The sequence below is a fragment of the Malaclemys terrapin genome, chromosome 3, assembly GCF_027887155.1.
Source record: "Malaclemys terrapin pileata isolate rMalTer1 chromosome 3, rMalTer1.hap1, whole genome shotgun sequence".
In the NCBI taxonomy this organism is placed as follows: Eukaryota; Metazoa; Chordata; order Testudines; family Emydidae; genus Malaclemys; species Malaclemys terrapin.
In genome coordinates, this window is record NC_071507.1 from 133,986,795 (window position 1) to 134,004,901 (window position 18,107).

Here is an 18,107-nt window from a genome sequence, read left to right on the forward strand (position 1 = left end):
CAAATGTGCTCAGTTTACACATAAAGAGATGGGTTTGTTTTATATTCCTAACTGCAGTCCTGCAAACTCAGCTTGGGATCTGAAAAGTCAGCTGGGTTCTCTCTTTGCCACGCATCATCACCTGTAAAAGGTTCAGCAGCTGAAATTATCCTCTCTGCTCTGTGTAATCCCCTTGCCTTCACTGGCCTTGCACAGGTGCAACTGGCCTTGTAATTGGAATTTAGTAGATGATCTGATGCCCAAAAAAGTATAGAATCCAGTTTGATTGATCGATTTGGCTTTGCAATGGTATTGTCAGTAATTAATAGATTTTTTTTTTTTAAGGCCAGAAGCAACTGGTATGATCATCTAGGCTGACCATATGCATAACAGGCCATAGAACTACACCCATCAGTTTTGGCATCCAGCCCGTAACTTCTATTTGAGCTATAGTATTTCTTTTAGAAAGATGTCCAGTCTCAATTTAAAGGCGTCAGGTAATAGAGAATCCACCATGGCCCCAGGTAAGTTGTTCTAGTGATTAATTGTCATAAATGTATAAATTATATGATTTGCAGCTTATTTGTAGTAAAATTTGTCTCACATTACAACAGTTGGATCTCATTATGCCTTTTTCTCCTAGATTGAAGAGCCCTTTACTATCAGAAATCTCTTCCCTATGCAGGTACTTGTAGATCAGGGATCGGCAACTTTTGGCACATGGCTCACCAGCACATCCCTTGGCCCGCGCCGCTTCCCACAGCCCCCATTGGCCTGGAGCAGCAAACCACGGCCAGTGGGAGCTGCAATCAGCCAAACCTGCGGCAAGTAAACAAATCAGAAAGTAAACAAACTGGCCTGGCCCGCCTGGGGGGTTGGCCTGGCAGACCATGTGCCAAACGTTGCCGATCCCTGTTGTAGATTTTTATTAAGTCACCTGTTCGCATTCTCTTGGATAAACTAAATAGACTGAGGTTCTTAAGCCATTCACTAAAAGGCATTTCTTCCCAGACCTCAAATAATTCTTGTAATTCTCTTCTGAACCCTTTCTCCTGTTCCAGCATTCTTTGTGAAGAGTGGCCATCAGAGTTGGACAACAGTATTCCAGTAATGGGTCTCACTTATGCTGTAGGGAGAGGTAATACCATCTTCTTACTCCTACTTGATACTCTTCTACTTATACATCCAAGGATTGCATTGCTCTCTTAGCTAAGCATTGCACTGGGAGCTCATGTTCAGTTGGCTATCCACTATGTCTTCCAATTCCTTTTCAGTATCTCTGCATTCTAGGATACTGTCTCTCATCTTAGATGACTTACACCTAGACTTACACATAACTGGTTAGAAAACCATTCCCAGGAAGTAGTTATCAGTGGTTCACAGTCAAGCTGGAAGGGCATAACAATTGGGGTCCTGCCAGGATCAGTTCTGGATCCGGTTCTGTTCAATATCTTCATTAATGATTTAGGTAATGGGATAGAAAGTACACTTATAAAGTTTGCAGATGATACCAAGCTGGGAGGGTTGGATTAAAATTCAAAATGATCTGTCCAAACTGGAGAAATGGTCTGAAGTAAATAAGATGAAATTCAATAAGGACAAATGTAAAGTACTCCACTTAGGCAGGAACAATCAGTTGCACACATACAAAATAGGAAATGACTGCCGAAGAAACAATACTGCAGAAAGGGATCTGGGGCGCATAGTGGATTACAAGTTAAATAAGTGAATAATATAATACTTGCAAAAATAGAAAACATCATTCTGGGACGTATTAGCAGGAGTATTGTAACCAAGACACAAGAAGTAATTCTTCCGCTCTACTCCATGCTACTATGGCCTCAACTGGAGTATTGCGTCCAGCTCTGGGTGCCACATTTCAGGAAAGATGTGGACAAAGTGGAGACAGCCCAGAGGAGAGAATCAACAATGATTAAAGGTCTAGAAAACATGACCTATGAGGGAAGATTGAAAAAGCTAGGTTTATTTAGTCTGGAGAAGAGAAAACTGCAAGGCAACATAACAGTTTTCAAGTACATAAAAGGCTGTTACAAGGAGGCGAGAGAAAAATTGTTCTCAACCTCTGAGGATAGGACAAGCAGGGCCATCCCTAGACATAGTGGTGCCCTATGCAGCCCCTCTGCGGGGGTGGAGAGGGGTGTCCCCAGGCCTCCGCAGGGTGGGGCTGCACCCAAGGTCTTTGGGGGGCAGGGGGGAAACCACCCCCCAGCACGAGCCGGCGGAGCGGAGCAGAGCGGGCTGGGTCCGGGTCGCTCCACTTCCCGCCACCCGGTGAGTGCAAGGCGTGCCTGACCCCTGCTGCAGTCCCCCGGGACATAGCTCACGGGAAGGGGTGGAGTGGGGGCGGAACAGGGGTGGAAAGAGGCAGGGTGGGGGCTGGGCTGTGGCAGAGCAGGGGTGGGAAAAGGTGGGGTTGGGGCGGAGCAGGGGTGCGGGCTTTGGGGAAGAGGCGGGGTGGGGGCGGAGCAGGTGCGGGGCAGCTTTCCTGGCTGGCTCAGCCAGCCGGGGGATCGGGTTGGCCACTGGAGCAGCATGCAGCTGCATAGAGCACCAGGAAATTTGGGGCAATTTGGTGCCCCAAATTTCCTGGTGCCCTACGCAGCTGCGTAGTTTGCGTATGGGTAGGAACGGTCCTGAGGACGAAGCAATGGGCTTAAAATGCAGCAAAAGAGGTTTAGGTTGGACATTAGGAAAAACTTCCTGTCAGGTGACTAACCACTGGAATAAATTGCCTAAAGAGGTTGTGGAATCTCCATCATTGGAGATTTTTGTGAGCAGGTTAGACAAACACCTGTCAGGAATAGTCTAGATCAAGGGTTCTCAAACTGGGGTCATGACCCCTCAGGGTGTCACAAGGTGGTTACATGTGGGTCGCAAACTGTCAACTCCTTGGGGCTGATAGCTCCCAGCTCCCATTAAATTAAATTACCCCTCCCATTTTTAATGTGTAATGGGGGGGGGGGGAATGTCACACCCCTAAGCTTGCTGTGTGAAAGGGGTCACCAATATAAAAAGTTTGAAAACCACTGGTCTAGATAATACTTAGTTCTGCCATCAGTGCAGGGGACTGGACTAGATAACCTCTCGAGGTCCCTTCCAGTTCTATGATTCTACGATTGCAAAGTTCTTATGTCAGGTTTGAAGCTGTGATGGAATAAACTGCTAGTTTGGGTAATTTCCAAAGAGATTTTGCAAACAGCTTTGGGGTCATCAGTCCTTGTTTAGAGCTCCCTTGTTAGAAATCCAGTTCAGAGAAATGAAGCAGAATATGAAGACAAAATGGAGATGTTTCCAGGGTCTTTTATACCCTCTGCCATGTGGATGGAATTTTACTGTTCCAAACAAAGCCCACAGCATAGTTTGTGGAAAAGTACAGGCATAAGGTGGAGTCTAGGGTCACATGAGGAAGTCACATGCCCTTACATGGCTTTGATGACTCACAGGAGCAGCCATTGCCCACTTGGAGGCTTAGGCGTTCACAGGAAGACTTGCTGGGCAGTACGAGTTTCTTCTGTGGCCCATTGTGCGAGTCAGTTGCTTTTGAGGAACCATCAACACAGAGCTGTCTGGCTTCAATGTAGATTTTTACGTGATGGGTGTTACCCCAGGAACAAACACATTTGGGATACAGATCTGTAGCCAATATTCATAACTTCAGATACAAAAATGATACATGCATATAAATAGAATAATCACACTTTACAAATCATAACTTTTTCATTGACACTTTACATGACATATTTTGTAGAAGTTTTGTTGTAATTGTCTAACAGTGGTAGCAACAGTGATATACATGGTCACATTTCAATCATACAGCATCACAGTTTTCTGTAGGGTTCCATTGTTGAAGCTGATTTTTGTGTCCAGGAAGTTGATGCTAATGTTCCAGAGAGAATTTAATGGACGGGTGGTGGTTGTTGAAGTTGTGGTGGAAATCTATGAGGGAGTTTGTTGTCTGTCCAGAGGATGAAAATATCATCGGTGTATTACAGGTATATCATTGGTTTCATGGTGCATTTGTCCAGAAATTCTTCTTGACTCATGAAGAGTTGGCTTATTAGGCAGTCATCCTAGTATTCAGGGCTATTCCCATGGTCTGGACAAAGTGTTAGTTGTTGAATGTAAAATTATTCTGAGTGAGGATGAAATTGATGGGTGTGATGATGTGTTTGTGGGGGATGAGTTTGTAGATTTTCTCTTGGGGTTGTTTGGGGAAAGCTGGATATCCTTAAAGATTTATCCTTCAAGATTTGGGGAAAGATTTAATGATATCCTTAAATTCCTGGGTAAATTGTTTTGTGGGGCCTCATTAACGTAGTCATCACAATTGAGAACTACGATGGTGCCCCCTTTGTCTTCCGGTTTGATTACTATCGTATGGTCTGATTTCAGAGACTGTATATCTGTCTTCTTGGCGGTGGAGAGATTGTGGTGGATGTGATGTTTAAGGATTTCATAGTCAATTTTTTTTCTTGAAACAATCAATGTAATGATCAAGAGTGTGCTTTCATCTCCTCCGTAATGTCTGGTCAGATTCTTTCTTCTTATGATTGCCAGTGGGATGGTGGTAGTTGTGAGTGGTGTCATCATTGTTGTGAAAGAATTTGTTGAGGCTACACAATCTGTTCCACCTTGTATTTAGCAGTGACACTCTGAGTTAGTTTCCCAGACCTGAAGAAGAGCTCTATGTAAGCTCAAAAGTGTGTCTCTCTCACCAACAGAAGTTGATCCAATAAAAGATATTACCACACCCACCTCTCTAATATCCTGGTACCAACACAACTACAACAAGACTGCAAACATAAAATAAACACACATTATTTAAAGGTGAACTGTAACCCTAAAATGAAATTTGAGTTAAACAAAGAAATTTGTTGTATGTGCCCCCACCACTATGGTGTGGGGTCATTTAGCAGCTAAGTTTTAACTTAGCTTTAAGAAGTTTACTTTCCCATTCTGTGAAATCTTTTTGAACATCCTGGTTTGGGAAAGGCATCCTAACATTCATTTTTGCTATCAGAGATTTCACAGCTCTTGTGGGTTGCATGACTTTTCTAGTCCAATGCTGCTGCAGAGTGATGCACCTTGGGCAAGCTAGAAAGTCTTGGGCAAGCTAAGGAGTATCAGAGGATTTCCTAGGGGCAGAAAAGAATGTTGTAAAAATGTGTAGGCATTTCTGTGGCCTTGTTACCACAGCATCTTAGCCCCTGACATAAATTCATGAACTTACCAATGTAACATCCTGTATTATTACCATCCCCATTTTACAGATAAGGAACTGATGCACAGTCAAGTGCCTTTTCCAGGGTCACAAAGGAAGTCTGTAGCAGATCCAGGAATATAGTTTACATCTCTTGAGTCCCAGTCTAGTGTCTTATCCACAGCTCATTGTAATGCTATATTCACCCACAGCCTGGTTCAAGTACAGTGTTGGTAATCAGATGGCCATGAATGCTAATCCTAGCTCTGTCACTGGCTCACTCTGTGGCCTTGGTCAGGTCACGTCCATCTTATTGCTTCAGGCAGGGCAGGCTCCAGGCACCAGCCCAGCAAGCAGGTGCTTGGGGCGGCCAAGGGGAAGGGGCGGCACGTCAGGCTTTTTGGCAACAATTTGGCAGCGGGTCCCTCGGTCCCTCTCGGAGGGAAGGACCTGTCGCCAAATTGCCGCGGCGTGGTGGAGCTGCAGCCGATCGCAATCGCGGCTTTTTTTTTTTTTTTCCCCTGCCGCTTGGGGCGGCAAAAACCCTGGAGTCAGCCCTGGCTTCAGGTTCCTCCTCTGCAAAACAGGGCTGATAACACTCACATGAGTGGTGTGAGGAGTGCTCAATTGGTTGTGAAGTGCTTTGGACATGTGAATCTGTGTTTAATAAATGTTATTAATTATTTCTAATCTTGACTCCATTTTATTGTTAATTTTGCAGTTTGCCTGTAACTGTAGAAGAAACCCTTTCTAGACCACTTCTTGCAATGACCATCTTACTCACATTCAAGTCAAAAAGATAGTATTTAAGTGACACATTCTAGATTATGTAGTACTGAAACTTCTTTAACCCACAAACCAGATATGGTCACAACAAGTCATCTAGCAAAGTAAAAATGTCTACAGTTTGATGTCTCTTCCCTTCTCATAATAATGTAGTTCATTAATATTGTTACTATCCTGGTTGGATAGAGATTTAGTATTATCCCTGGAGAGTAGAAAAAGCCTTCCAAATACAGTACTTGTATGAAGTGAATTGAAAAATACTATTTCTTTTGTTTTTTTACAGTGCAAATACAGTGCAAAAATAAATATAAAGTGAACACTATACACTTTGTATTCTGTGTTGTAATTGAAATCAATATATTTGAAAATGTAGAAAACATCCAAAAATATTTAAATAAATGATATTCTATTATTGTTTAACAGTGTGATTAATTGTACAATTAACCGCGATTAATTTTTTTAATGGCTTGACAGCCCCAGTTTAAAGTTACAGGAGATCTATATAGATCATCCTGAATGAGTGACAGTAAAATCTCTATACCACCTTATGGTACTTTGTATTTTTTTTTGGTATCATATTGCAGAAAAGAGTTATTCTAGAACACTTTTTAGTTTTAAAATTATATTGAGACTATTTTTGTACCCTTTGGCCTTTTAAACTCATGTTTCTTAGTTACCATGTGCAAGCCTCGAAGTGACAGAAAAATTAGAACTGGTATATTCTAAATTGATCATAAGTGTTTTTTTTAATAAATCCAGGTGCCACAATTTTATGGTATGGTATCACGTAACCAGCCGGTGTTGAATAGTAGAGGCTTGGGATCCCAGATCCTTTGTGGAGAAAGTGGAGAGCAACCGAATACAAAGAAACATTCTTTTAGAAAATAACTGATTTTTTCGATAAGGGAAGTGCGATAGGTCTAATGTACTTGGACTTCAGTAAATCATCTGACACCGTAGCACATGGGAAGTTATTAGTTAAACTGGGGAAGATGAGGATCAGTACAAGCATTGTAAAGTGGATTAGGAATTGGTTAAAGGAGAGAAGGCAATGGGTTGTGCTCAAAGGTGAATTATCAGACTGGAAGGAGGTTACTAGTGGAGTTCCTCAAGGACCGGTCTTAGGACCAGTCTTATTCAATATTTCTATTAATGACCTTGGCACAAAAAGCAGGAGGGTGCTCATGAATTTGGCTGATGATACAAAGTTGGGAGGCATTGTCAATAAAGAGGAGGATCGGAATATTATACAGGAAGATTTGAGTGACCTTGAAGATGGGTGTGACAGAAATTAAATGAAATTCAATAGTACAAAATGCTAGGTCATTTACTTAGGGTCTAATAATAAGAACTTATCCTGCCAGCTTGGGACTCATCATTTGGAAGTTACAGAGCAGGAGAGAGACCTGGGTGTGTAGGTTGCTAAGAGGATGAGTATGAGCCAGCAATGTGATGTAGTTATGAAAAAAAGGCAAATGCGATCCTAGGATGTATTAGAGGTATTTCCAGTAGAGATAGAGAAGTAATAATGCCATTGTAAAAGGCACTGGTAAGACCTCATCTGAAATACTGTGTACAATTCTGGTCACCTGTGTTCAAGAAAGATGAATTTAAACTGAAACAGATGCAGAGAAGAGCTACTAGGATGATCAGGGGAAAGAAGGACCTATCTTATGAGAGCAGACTGGAAGAGCTTGATTTGTTTAGTCTAGCAAAAAGAAGGTTGAAAAGGGATATGATTACTCTTTATAAATATAATAGGGGGAGTTAATACTAGGGATGGTGAAGAGCTATTTAAGCCTATGGACAATGTTAGCACAAGACCAAGTGGATATAAACTGGCCATGAAAAAATTCAGGCTGAAAATCAAAAGATATCTAACCATCAGAGAGGTGGGGTTCTGGAACAGCCTCCCAATAGGAGGAGGAGGGGCAAAACACTTAATTAGTTTTAAATGAGAGCTGGACAAATTTATGAGTGTAATTGTATGGTGAGGGTTGCTTGTGATGGTAGGGTGCAGGGCTCACTTCTGGCTCAGCAGGCCAGACTAGATGATGTGGTGGTCCTGTCTGGCCTTAAACTCTGTCACTGTGTTGTATAACCATTGATGTTTTAAATGATGTACTTAAACAGCAATGAAAGACTAGATGTGCAACATGCAGTGATTTCAATGGGTCCAGGATTTCACCCCAGAGTTTTAGACACAGTTGTCTAAACGGCATCCACAAAATCTGCACGTATTCCTACTATGCACAGATTTATCCACAGCTGCACCTACAAAATAGGTCATTCCTATGATTCTACAGAATGGCACAGCTGGTCATTCAGAATTCCCTGCTATATGTTTATAAATGACATGGTTCTTCATACATGGCAAGAGGTGCAATTATGCTAGATGCCCATCTAGCACACTTATTGGGAGGTATTTAAAAAAAAAAAACACCCTATCTTTGCTACCTGTTCCAAAGCACATTGCAAGGGTAGGGATGCAACTGGCAGGTCTTTACTGCCGTTTTAATACAACCCAAACGAGGGTAGATTGCAATCAGGTTTGTTTACCAGATAAAACACACACACAACAATGGTTGATTTCCATTTTCTCAAGCTAAAGCCTAAACACATGACCTGGTCCAGGCTAACTGTGTAATGTAATTATAGCTTCGGGGGAAAATTAGCTATCCGAGCAGAAAGCTGCTTCCTCCCCCTGGAGAGTAAATCTTTCCAATCCAGCCATTAATCTAGATCCTCCCCCCTCCGCCTGGTAGCAAATGCCAGCATGTCCCCTTAGCGCTAGGTGAGTTTTGCCCTTTTCCTGTGACCTTCGCTAGCCCGCGCTGATGGGGAGAGAAGGGTTGCTTTTCGGAAGAGGCTATCTGTGGGGGGGGGAGGGGGAGACAGGAAGGGGAAAGGAGAGAGGGGTGTGATTTTTATTGCCCCGGTATTTTAACGCTCCCAGGAGCAATGACATCACCCAGCCTCCTCGATGCGAAGAGACAAAGGCGAGAGGCAGCTGCAGAAGGAGGCTGCTGCAGAGATCACCACGGAGACCCAGCACCGCTGCTCCATCCCCTCCTGGCCCGCTGCTAAGCTGAGCGTGCCGGCTGGCTCCAGAGCAGCCCTTGCCCATGCAGACTGCCCTGGCGAGCGGCGGGGGGAAAGGGAGCAGCAGGCAACGCGCAGCATGCACTGGGGTGTTGGTTTTGCCTCCTCCAGGTCCTGTGTGGTTGAGCTGAGCCGGAATCAGAGCCTCACCCTCGGCTGGTGTGCAGGATCCGAAGAGCACGTCTCCTTTTATGGGGGCATCATCGCTTTCCCTTGGCAGGATTACGGTGGGATCATGGCAGGGCTGGGTTCTGATTCGTGGTGGAAGAAAACCCTTTATTTGACTGGGGGAGCCCTGCTCGCTGCCGCGGCGTATCTGCTACATGAACTCCTGGCAATTAGGTGAGAGACAGGGAGAGAGAGCCTGGGGCAGGCTGCAGCAGGGAGTATTTGGAATAGACGCTGCAATGGGAATAGGAAATAATAAGACAGTTCTGATCTGATGGGAATGCATTGTACTCGACTTCACCCCTTGAGAAACTGACACAATAACAACGAGCAAGGCAGAAATCAGGAGTCTTTTGTAATTGTTTTTGTTTACTGGGCATTTCAGAGCTTCACCTCTGTAAGGATTAATGTCACACCAGTAGATACATCATTCTTAAAACCCAATGTCATAGATTCTAGGGGAATCAACCACAGGGCTCTTTTCAGAGATAGTTTTAGCCTTATCTGGAAACATCTGACTTGTCTGGCCTGTGTTTTAAGGACAGGGGCTCAGAATTAAACCAGTGGGCTTTAAAACAAGAACTACCTTCATCATGGACCCACCTTACTCTTAGATCTTGCCATTTTAGCTGCTTTGCAAAAAATTGTTTAATAGATCGTCATGTATTAATCGTCATCTTCACCCAAACTACCAGTATGTTTAAATAAGACAACTCTGCATAATAAACCTCAGCATCAAATTAAACATACTGGTCAGTGCTTTTTGGGGTTGCTCAAAAATCTAATATGAAAATGCATATTTAAAATGATGCAGCATCAACTAGTTATACAAGATCTCTTGGAAATAAGAAGAAGCCACAACTGTTTTCAATGTAGTATTGTGTCTGGTTATGATCTCTAGCTTCATAATGGTGTGAGTAATAGGGAGCATGAGAGCAGGAATAGACACAGGAGTATGTTTGTCATAGACTGAGATCTGAAGTAAACAGTTGCATATGGTGCTGCAGTTTGTTTACAAGGATAGTAAATCATCTCAGAAAATGGTGGCTTTAACTACTGATTTCCCAAGGATGTACCTGGAAATATAATATCCACAACAGAGGTGATATATTACTAGTACACTGTTTTAAAGAAATTAATGAGAACAATCTCAGGGGATTTGATATATGTACACCATAGAAGTATGGTGGAGACTAACATTATGAAAATGGAATGGAGATGAACTTCAGATCACAATGGGCCCCAGCCTGCCCTTCTTACTCAGCTAAGTCTCTCATTGATTTCAGTGAGGACTGCATGACTGGGTCCTAAATGGTTACTATGATCATTGCACAAGACAGCTGTTTGTGTAATATAAACAATGGCAAAACACAGAAGTTATTTCTGGATACAACATTTACAAAGAGATAAAGGATCAAAGTAGCCCTGTACTAATGAGCTGCCATGCACAACATAAGGTAAACAAAGATAATGTTGCCATTGATAACCTTTTAATAACACTAGCACTGAAAGATATATTTGTCTTATATATGTTATGCGCTTATTTTCATTCAGCTTACAATAAATCACTGTATAAACATAATTCTTGGAAAATACTTGAATTCAGGGATGTTTTTATTATTTAAATTTCATAGATTATTTTGCCTCTATTCTTAGGAGAGATTTACAGAATGAAGTTACTTCATGTAGCCATATTTTAAAAGATATTAAATTTTCTGGAGAAATGTGTAGATGTGATTTACTGGTTCAGCAAATATGTGCCATCTGCACAGGCTACTAGCAATGTTAAATCTGTGTTTGAATGTTTCAATATGTACAGTATATAAAGGGATGCTATGAATGTATTAAATGATTTAAAATCAGACATTTTAAAATGTGTATAATTTGGCAGTCAAATTGCAATTGCCAGTGGCCAAATTTTAAAAGCAAAGCAAACTAATATCATCTCTGGCAGTTCAGAGCTCATTTTTGAGAGATTAAAATTATCATCATCATGCTAACCAAAACTGCACGGGCTGCTGTCTGTGATGTGCAGTGCAACCCTATTCTGTACAGCATCTTTCATGGACAATATATCCCAAATGCTTCACAGACTGAAACTATTTAACACAATGTATCGTATCAAGATAGTGAGATGATTCAGTTAAGGCCTGGAGTCATAAAGGGGGTGATTTCCAAAGGCATAAAGAGCCAGTAAGCACCTCACTCCCTTTGACACATGTGCCTATGAAAATCTCCCTTAAAGTCAATAACCAAAGGCAGTTACTGTAAGAGAAATTTACAGGCCAGAGCAAAGAACAACAGATATGTTTTTAGATAAGAAATCAACAGAGATGAAGACTGGATGAGGTGGATGGAAACTGAAACACTGTTTGAGATGGCAGAAGCATCAGAGCAAAAGGCTTTTACACTAGCAGTTGCAAATTTGTGTGAAGGCACAGATAAGAGGCCAGTGCTAGACAAGTGCCAGAGGTGCAGGAGTGTGCGTAAGAGACAATGGGCCTTCTTACTCCTTTGACTTGCTCCAGTTTTACACCTGTACAGCCACATTGACTTTGATGGATCTCATGAAGTTGGGTCAAATTCTGCTCTTGGTTACACTAGTGTAAATCCTTTGGAATCCTCTTGATTTGCCTCAGTGTAATTGAGAGCAAAAGTTTGGTCCCAAGTCCAGGAAGTAGATTGGAGCAAGTCCATGGTAGGCTTTGAGAACCATGAATGGGACATTTTGAACTGGATCCTGAAATGAATGAATAGCCATTGGAGTTGTTCGACAGCAGGGGTGATGTGACCATGAGTCTTTGTAGATGGGAGAAGGCAAGCAACAGTCTCCTGGATATTCTGGAGTTAGGAGAATACGGATCTTGAGAAGCCATAGAGATGAGAGTTAAAATAGTTGAGACGGGAAGGGGTGAAGGCTTCCACAGTGTGGAGTCAAGGCAGTCAAGTGCAGAGGTGGTAATGGACACATGTACAACGGGAGGAGATACAAAGAACAGAGAACAAGGCCAAGGGTAATGACACGTTTACAGACAGTGGAGGTGAATTGCATTTCTGAGTCTGGAAGTGGGGATAGGAGAGCTGGAATTATGCTTGAGTTGTTCATGTTCTTCAAGAGAGCCTCTCTTTTCTTTAAAGCCCTTAACTGAAGGAAGTAGATTTGCAGGGCCTGATTTTCCATTGCCTCACCCCTTGTGTTGTCATTTATAACTGTGCAAAGTGGCTGAAAACCCCTACCACAGCAAAGTCAGAGCATTTTACACTCACTTTGTCTAAGGGGTCCGTGAAAGACTTAGACTGAAAACAGAATTCAACTATATATAGAGACGATAGATTTGCAAAGGGGCCTGCACCTCCATTTGAAATTTCCAAAGACATCTTCACCTCCATCTGAAATTTTTTAGGGGTTTGCAAATGAAAAAGGGTTGAGAACCACTGCCTTAGTCCACACAAGCTTGGGTGTCAATTTTAGTTCCATACTAGCATTCTGCACACTAACTGGCTCGTATGATAGGGTTACCATACGTCCGGTTTTTCCCGGACATGTCCGGCTTTTCGGCAATCAAACCCCCGTCCGGGGGGGAATTGCCAAAAAGCCGAACATGTCCGGGAAAATGCTGACCGGGCACTTCCCCTCCCACGGCGGCTCTGCTCCTCCCCTGACTCTTCGGCTCTGTTTAAGAGCCGAGCTGCCTGAGCGCTATGGGCTTCAGGCAGCCCCCTTGTCTCTGGACCCCAGCCGCCGGCCGGGCACTTCCCCTCCTGGGCTCCGGCGGCGCAGGGTCCGGAGGCACGGGGGCTGCCCGAAGCCGGTAGCGCTCAGGCAGCTCGGCTCTTAAACAGAGCTGAAGAGTCAGGGGAGGAGCAGAGCCACCGCGGCCGGAGGCTCTGCTCCTCCCCTGACTCTTCGGCTCTGTTTAAGAGCCGAGCGCTACAGGCTTTGGGCAGCCCCCATGCCTCCGGACCCTGCGCCACCGGAGCCCAGGAGGGAAAGTGCCCGGCCGGGGGTGCAGGGTCTGGAGGCATAGGGTCTGCCCGAAGCCCAAGCGCTACCGGCTTCACGGTTTGCCGGGCAGCCTCCAGACCCTGCGCTTCCAGCTTGGCACTTCCCCTCCCGGGCTCCAGCTGCGCTGGGGAAGCGCCGGCTGGGGGCGCAGGGTCTGGGGGCTGCCTGGCAAACTGTGAAGCCGGTAGCGCTCGGGCAGCCCTTTTCGCATAGCTGGGAGTGGGAGGGAGGAGGGGGCAGGGTTGGGGCGGGGAAGGGGCAGAGTTGGGGCGGGGAAGGGGCAGAGTTGGGGCGGGGCCAGGGCCCGTGGAGGGTCCTCTTTTTTTATTTGCTAAATATGGTAACCCTATCGTATGAACCCTACTGACATGCACTAAAAGTTCCCCAGTGCATGTTAATATAGTCCCATTTCAAACAGTAATATGCTACCCAGAACAAGGGAACTTTTAATGTGTGCCAGCAGGGTCCACACAGGCCAGGTAGTGTGCAACATGATAGTGCACATTAAAATTCACACCCCAGCTAGTGTGGACTAAGGCACCATGTAGACAAGCCCTAAGTGACTACATGAGGCACAAGGCAGGGGAGTTTCAGGCTTGCTTGCCTGCTTATTTTAGTCTATGAGCCTGGCTTATTACCTAAGGTTTGCAAGATTTTTTGGTCTCTCCAACATAGAATTAACTAAGCTTCCTGTCTGAATTCTGCTCCTGCAATGTAAGTGCTTTTTAGTGATTTCAGACTTGATGAATAAAAAATTACAATAACCCATTAAAGGGAGGACAAAATGTATTGCCTCAGCCATTCTCGCTCCTTCATGCACTTAATATATTGATGTATGGCACATGCTGTAATCTGGGTTTCTTTTAATTCTGTTTTGTTTTGCCAGGAAAGAGCAAGAGGTTGATTCCAAAGATGCTATTATACTGCATCAATTTTCAAGACCTAACAATGGTATTCCCAGTTTATCTCCTTTTTGTTTGAAAATGGAAACTTATTTAAGGATGGCTGATTTACCCTACCAGGTAAACTTGAGTGCACTGTTTCCCTTTACATTATGGTTAACTATAGTAACACACAATACTAAATATGCAGGGGAAATATCTATCATATCCAAGAGAAGTGTATAAGTACACATATAGCTAGCTAGATATACACTTATCACTATAGTGAAGTTTTGGTCTGTGATCTTCAAGGTAGACCTAACATAAGTTGGTTGGTCTAAACATTCAAGCACTATTACAGATTTCATTGCTTGATGGCAATTGAAAATTTAATTTGGAGGGAAACGAACTTTTGGAGTGGTTCAGGGTTCATATAATGCTACATAATGGACTGGGTTTGCTCTAAAATTCAATGTTGTTTAGTTTTATGTAACCTACCAGGTCTGCTATGTTAATAGATCAAATTTAAGCTGTTGCAGTTTTTTTTTCTTTCCTTTGAGGGTGTCTCTTCTGTGCTCTCCTAATAGAATAGTCACAAATCCCTCATTTGGCCTTCCATTGCAGACACTGCCTTCCTCGCTTTGGAGGACGGGATTGCTTGCAGAGCCCATGAATGCCCTTTCTTAATAGTGGATGGGTTGCTGTTGAGGCACTGTCTTTCTCCATGGACTGAATCCCAAAGTAAACCAGGGATTGAGAGACAGGAGACTGGGAAATGCATTCTGACTCTTCACTAGTCAAGATCTAGCCGCCAGGCCACTGGATAAGCTCACACTCCATTGTTACAGTTTTAACAGAGCTGTTTTACATTTTATAATTGTCAGCTCGCTGAGGTAGAGAACATACCTTTTTCTGCGTGTGTAATGCACTGTGTAAATTTAAGATGGACTATATGAATGCTTAATAATATGATAAAAATACATGATGGTACAATGTGGTATAAATGTTTGTTTTATTGGCAGACGTTTTGGGGTGACTACATTATTCACAAGTAGTGGAGCCATGAGTAAGTTGTGTGGTCATCTCAAATGGGTTCCAGTAACACTTTTATATCACACTGTTATGAAAATTAGTTTGTTTTTGCCATGTAGCTGACAGGAATTTTTTTTAGAAATGTTATTTAGAGTATTTTTACTTTTATCGTTGTTGGTATCCACCCCCAACAAAACTCTGCTTCTTTACTGCTACGAATAGAATAGTGAACATGTACGGGCAGCTGAGGTAAAGAAAAATGCTAACTGATATATCTTAGAACCCTTTAAGAGAATCTAAAATAATTTTATAAAAAGTCATGTCTGGTTTTAATGTTCATTAACTTGTGATTTTCCAGCACTAGAACCAAGCACAGTATTGTACTGGAAAGGAGGAAATTCCTGGCCTTCCAAGGATATATGCCTCCCAGGTCCAGCTGGCACAGCTCACAAGATAGTGAACTTTAAACATATCAGCACAGGTGCAGCATGGGCAAAAGCCCCTCTGACACCTCCGACCAATTTGAGGCTGAATTGTAATTTGGGGATGAAATTGCTGTTTGCAGGGACAAACACATTTTTGGCAGGTTGTCTTTTCTTTGTAATTGGTTGGTTAAGCAGGTTTGGAATGATTAAAATAGCTCTAGTGAAGGTGGAGTAGTGGGCAGAAGGCAGGTAAGGCTGACAAAATTGCAATATAAAACCAGCTTATCCCATAGTTCTGTAATTTTTAAAGGAATGTTACTTACCATGTATATGATACACACACGCACACTCCCTGGTCATCCTATTCCAAGAATGCCTGTATTGGGGCCCTCTATGCCATAGGAGGTATGTCTAGCTGGCAGGAGGCATCAGTGATCCTGGCTGCAGTGTGTGACGGATGCTGATAATGGCCAGTGATGGGGGCACTACCAAATGGGCTGGTTCAGAGTGGGCAGACCTGCCTTCCACACAGCTGGTGTGTAGATCCCAATAGCTGTTGTGCCCTGGCACTGAATCCTGACCCATGGGGAGTGCATCATGTGTGTACTGAGCATAGGCATTTTTGCAACTGCCCATCATCAGGGGACAGCCACACACATGCTACTCTAAGAATCTTCCTTTTTGGCAGGAGGCTGTGCTGTGCTGCCCTCTGCCCAGGATCTGCCAGTGTTGTCTCCAACACATGCACTTTAAAGCACCCTCAACCAGCTTTATTTTGCACTGTACTTACTCTGGATTTTTACATGCAGTTGGAAGGAAGCATGGGGCACAGTCCTCTTTCCTCTGGCCATACAGAGATTTTGCATGATCATATCTACTTTCCTACCACCACTTGGCACCTCAAGTGTGTGTAAGGCTGTGCTTGTCTCAGCCCTGCACAGGAGCATTGTCTACACAGCAATTCAACATCCTCTGCTGGCCCATGTCATAGAATCATAGAATATTAGCGTTGGAAGGGATCTCAGGAAGTCATCTAGTGCAACCCCCTGCTCAAAGCAGGACCAATCCCCAATTAAATCATCCCAGTCAGGGTTTTGTCAAACTGGGCCTTAAAAACCTCTAAGGAAGGAGATTCCACCACCTCCCTAGGTAACCCATTCCAGTGCTTCAACATGCTCCTAGTGAAATAGTGTTTCCTAATATCCAACCTAGACCTCCCCCAGTGCAACTTGAGACCATTACTCCTTGTTCTGTCATCTGCTACCACTGAGACAGTCTATATCCATCCTCTTTGGAACTCCCTTTCAGGTAGTTGAAAGCAGCTATCAAATCCCCCCTCATTCTTCTCTTCTGCAGACTAAATAATCCCAGTTCCCTCAGCCTCTCCTCATAAGTCATGTGCTCCAGCCCCCTAATAATTTTTGTTGCCCTCCACTGGACTCTTTCCAATTTTTCCACATCCTTCTTGTAGTGTGGGGCCCAAAACTGGACACAGTACTCCAGATGAGGCCTCACCAATGCTGAATAGAGGGGAATGATCACGTCCCTCGATCTGCTGGCAATGCTCCTACTTATACAGCCCAAAATGCTGTTAGCCTTCTTGGCAACAAGGGCACACTGTTGACTCATATTCAGCTTCTTGTCCACTGTAACCCGTAGGTCCTTTTCTGCAGAACTTGGTCCCTAGTCTGCAGCAGTGCATGGGATTCTTCCATCCTAAGTGCAGGACTCTGCACTTGTCCTGGTTGAACCTCATCAGATTTCTATCCTATCCCTACCCTCCAGTATGTCTACCACTCCTCCCAGTTTAGTCATCTGCAAACTTGCTGAGGGTGTAATCCATCCATGCCATCCTCCAGATCATTAATGAAGATATTGAACAAAACCAGCCCCAGGACAGACCCTTGGGGCACTCCACTTGATACCGGCTGCCAACTAGACATGGAGCCATTGATCACTACCCGTTGAGCCCAATGATCTAGCCAGCATTCTATCCACCTTACAGTCCATTCATCCAGCCCATACTTCTTTAACTTACTGGCAAGAATACTGTGGGGGACCGTATCAAAAGCTTTGCTAAAGTCAAGGAATAACGCATCCACTGCTTTCCCCTCATCCACAGCTGACTTGGGATCATGGGGCTGTCAAACTGCATTATAGACATTTGGGCTTGGGCTGGAGCCCAGGCTCTGGGACCATCCCCCCTTGCAGGTCCCAGAGCTTGAGCTCCAGCCTGAGCCCAAACCTCTACACCACAATCTTACATTCCTGCCGCCCGAGCCCTGCAAGCCCAAGTCAGCAGACCTGGGCCAGCTGTGGGTGTTTAATTGCTGTGTAAACATACCCTAAATCTCCCCTGTGCATTGTGTATCTGGGCCTGCTGGAATAGATGTTACTGTAGGGGCTGCAGGTTACTTGGAAACCTAGTTGAAGTCTTAATAAACTTTTAAAAAGTTTAATCAGGAGGGGAAATTTTCTACCATGATCCCTAAATTGCTTAATGCTCA

The 18,107-nt window shown here is 43.9% G+C and overlaps 1 protein-coding gene across 1 annotated transcript in view; it reads left to right on the forward strand.

The window, feature by feature from the left end:
- The first annotated feature begins 9,021 nt into the window (after window positions 1-9,021).
- Window positions 9,022-18,107, forward strand: part of FAXC (failed axon connections homolog, metaxin like GST domain containing) — a 42,193-nt gene continuing 33,107 nt past the window's right edge. Inside the window, exons 1-2 of the mRNA XM_054021527.1 lie at window positions 9,022-9,430; window positions 14,149-14,284. Of these exons, the coding sequence (XP_053877502.1) occupies window positions 9,168-9,430; window positions 14,149-14,284 (399 nt within the window). The 5' untranslated portion in view covers window positions 9,022-9,167. The remainder of the gene's footprint in view (window positions 9,431-14,148; window positions 14,285-18,107) is intronic.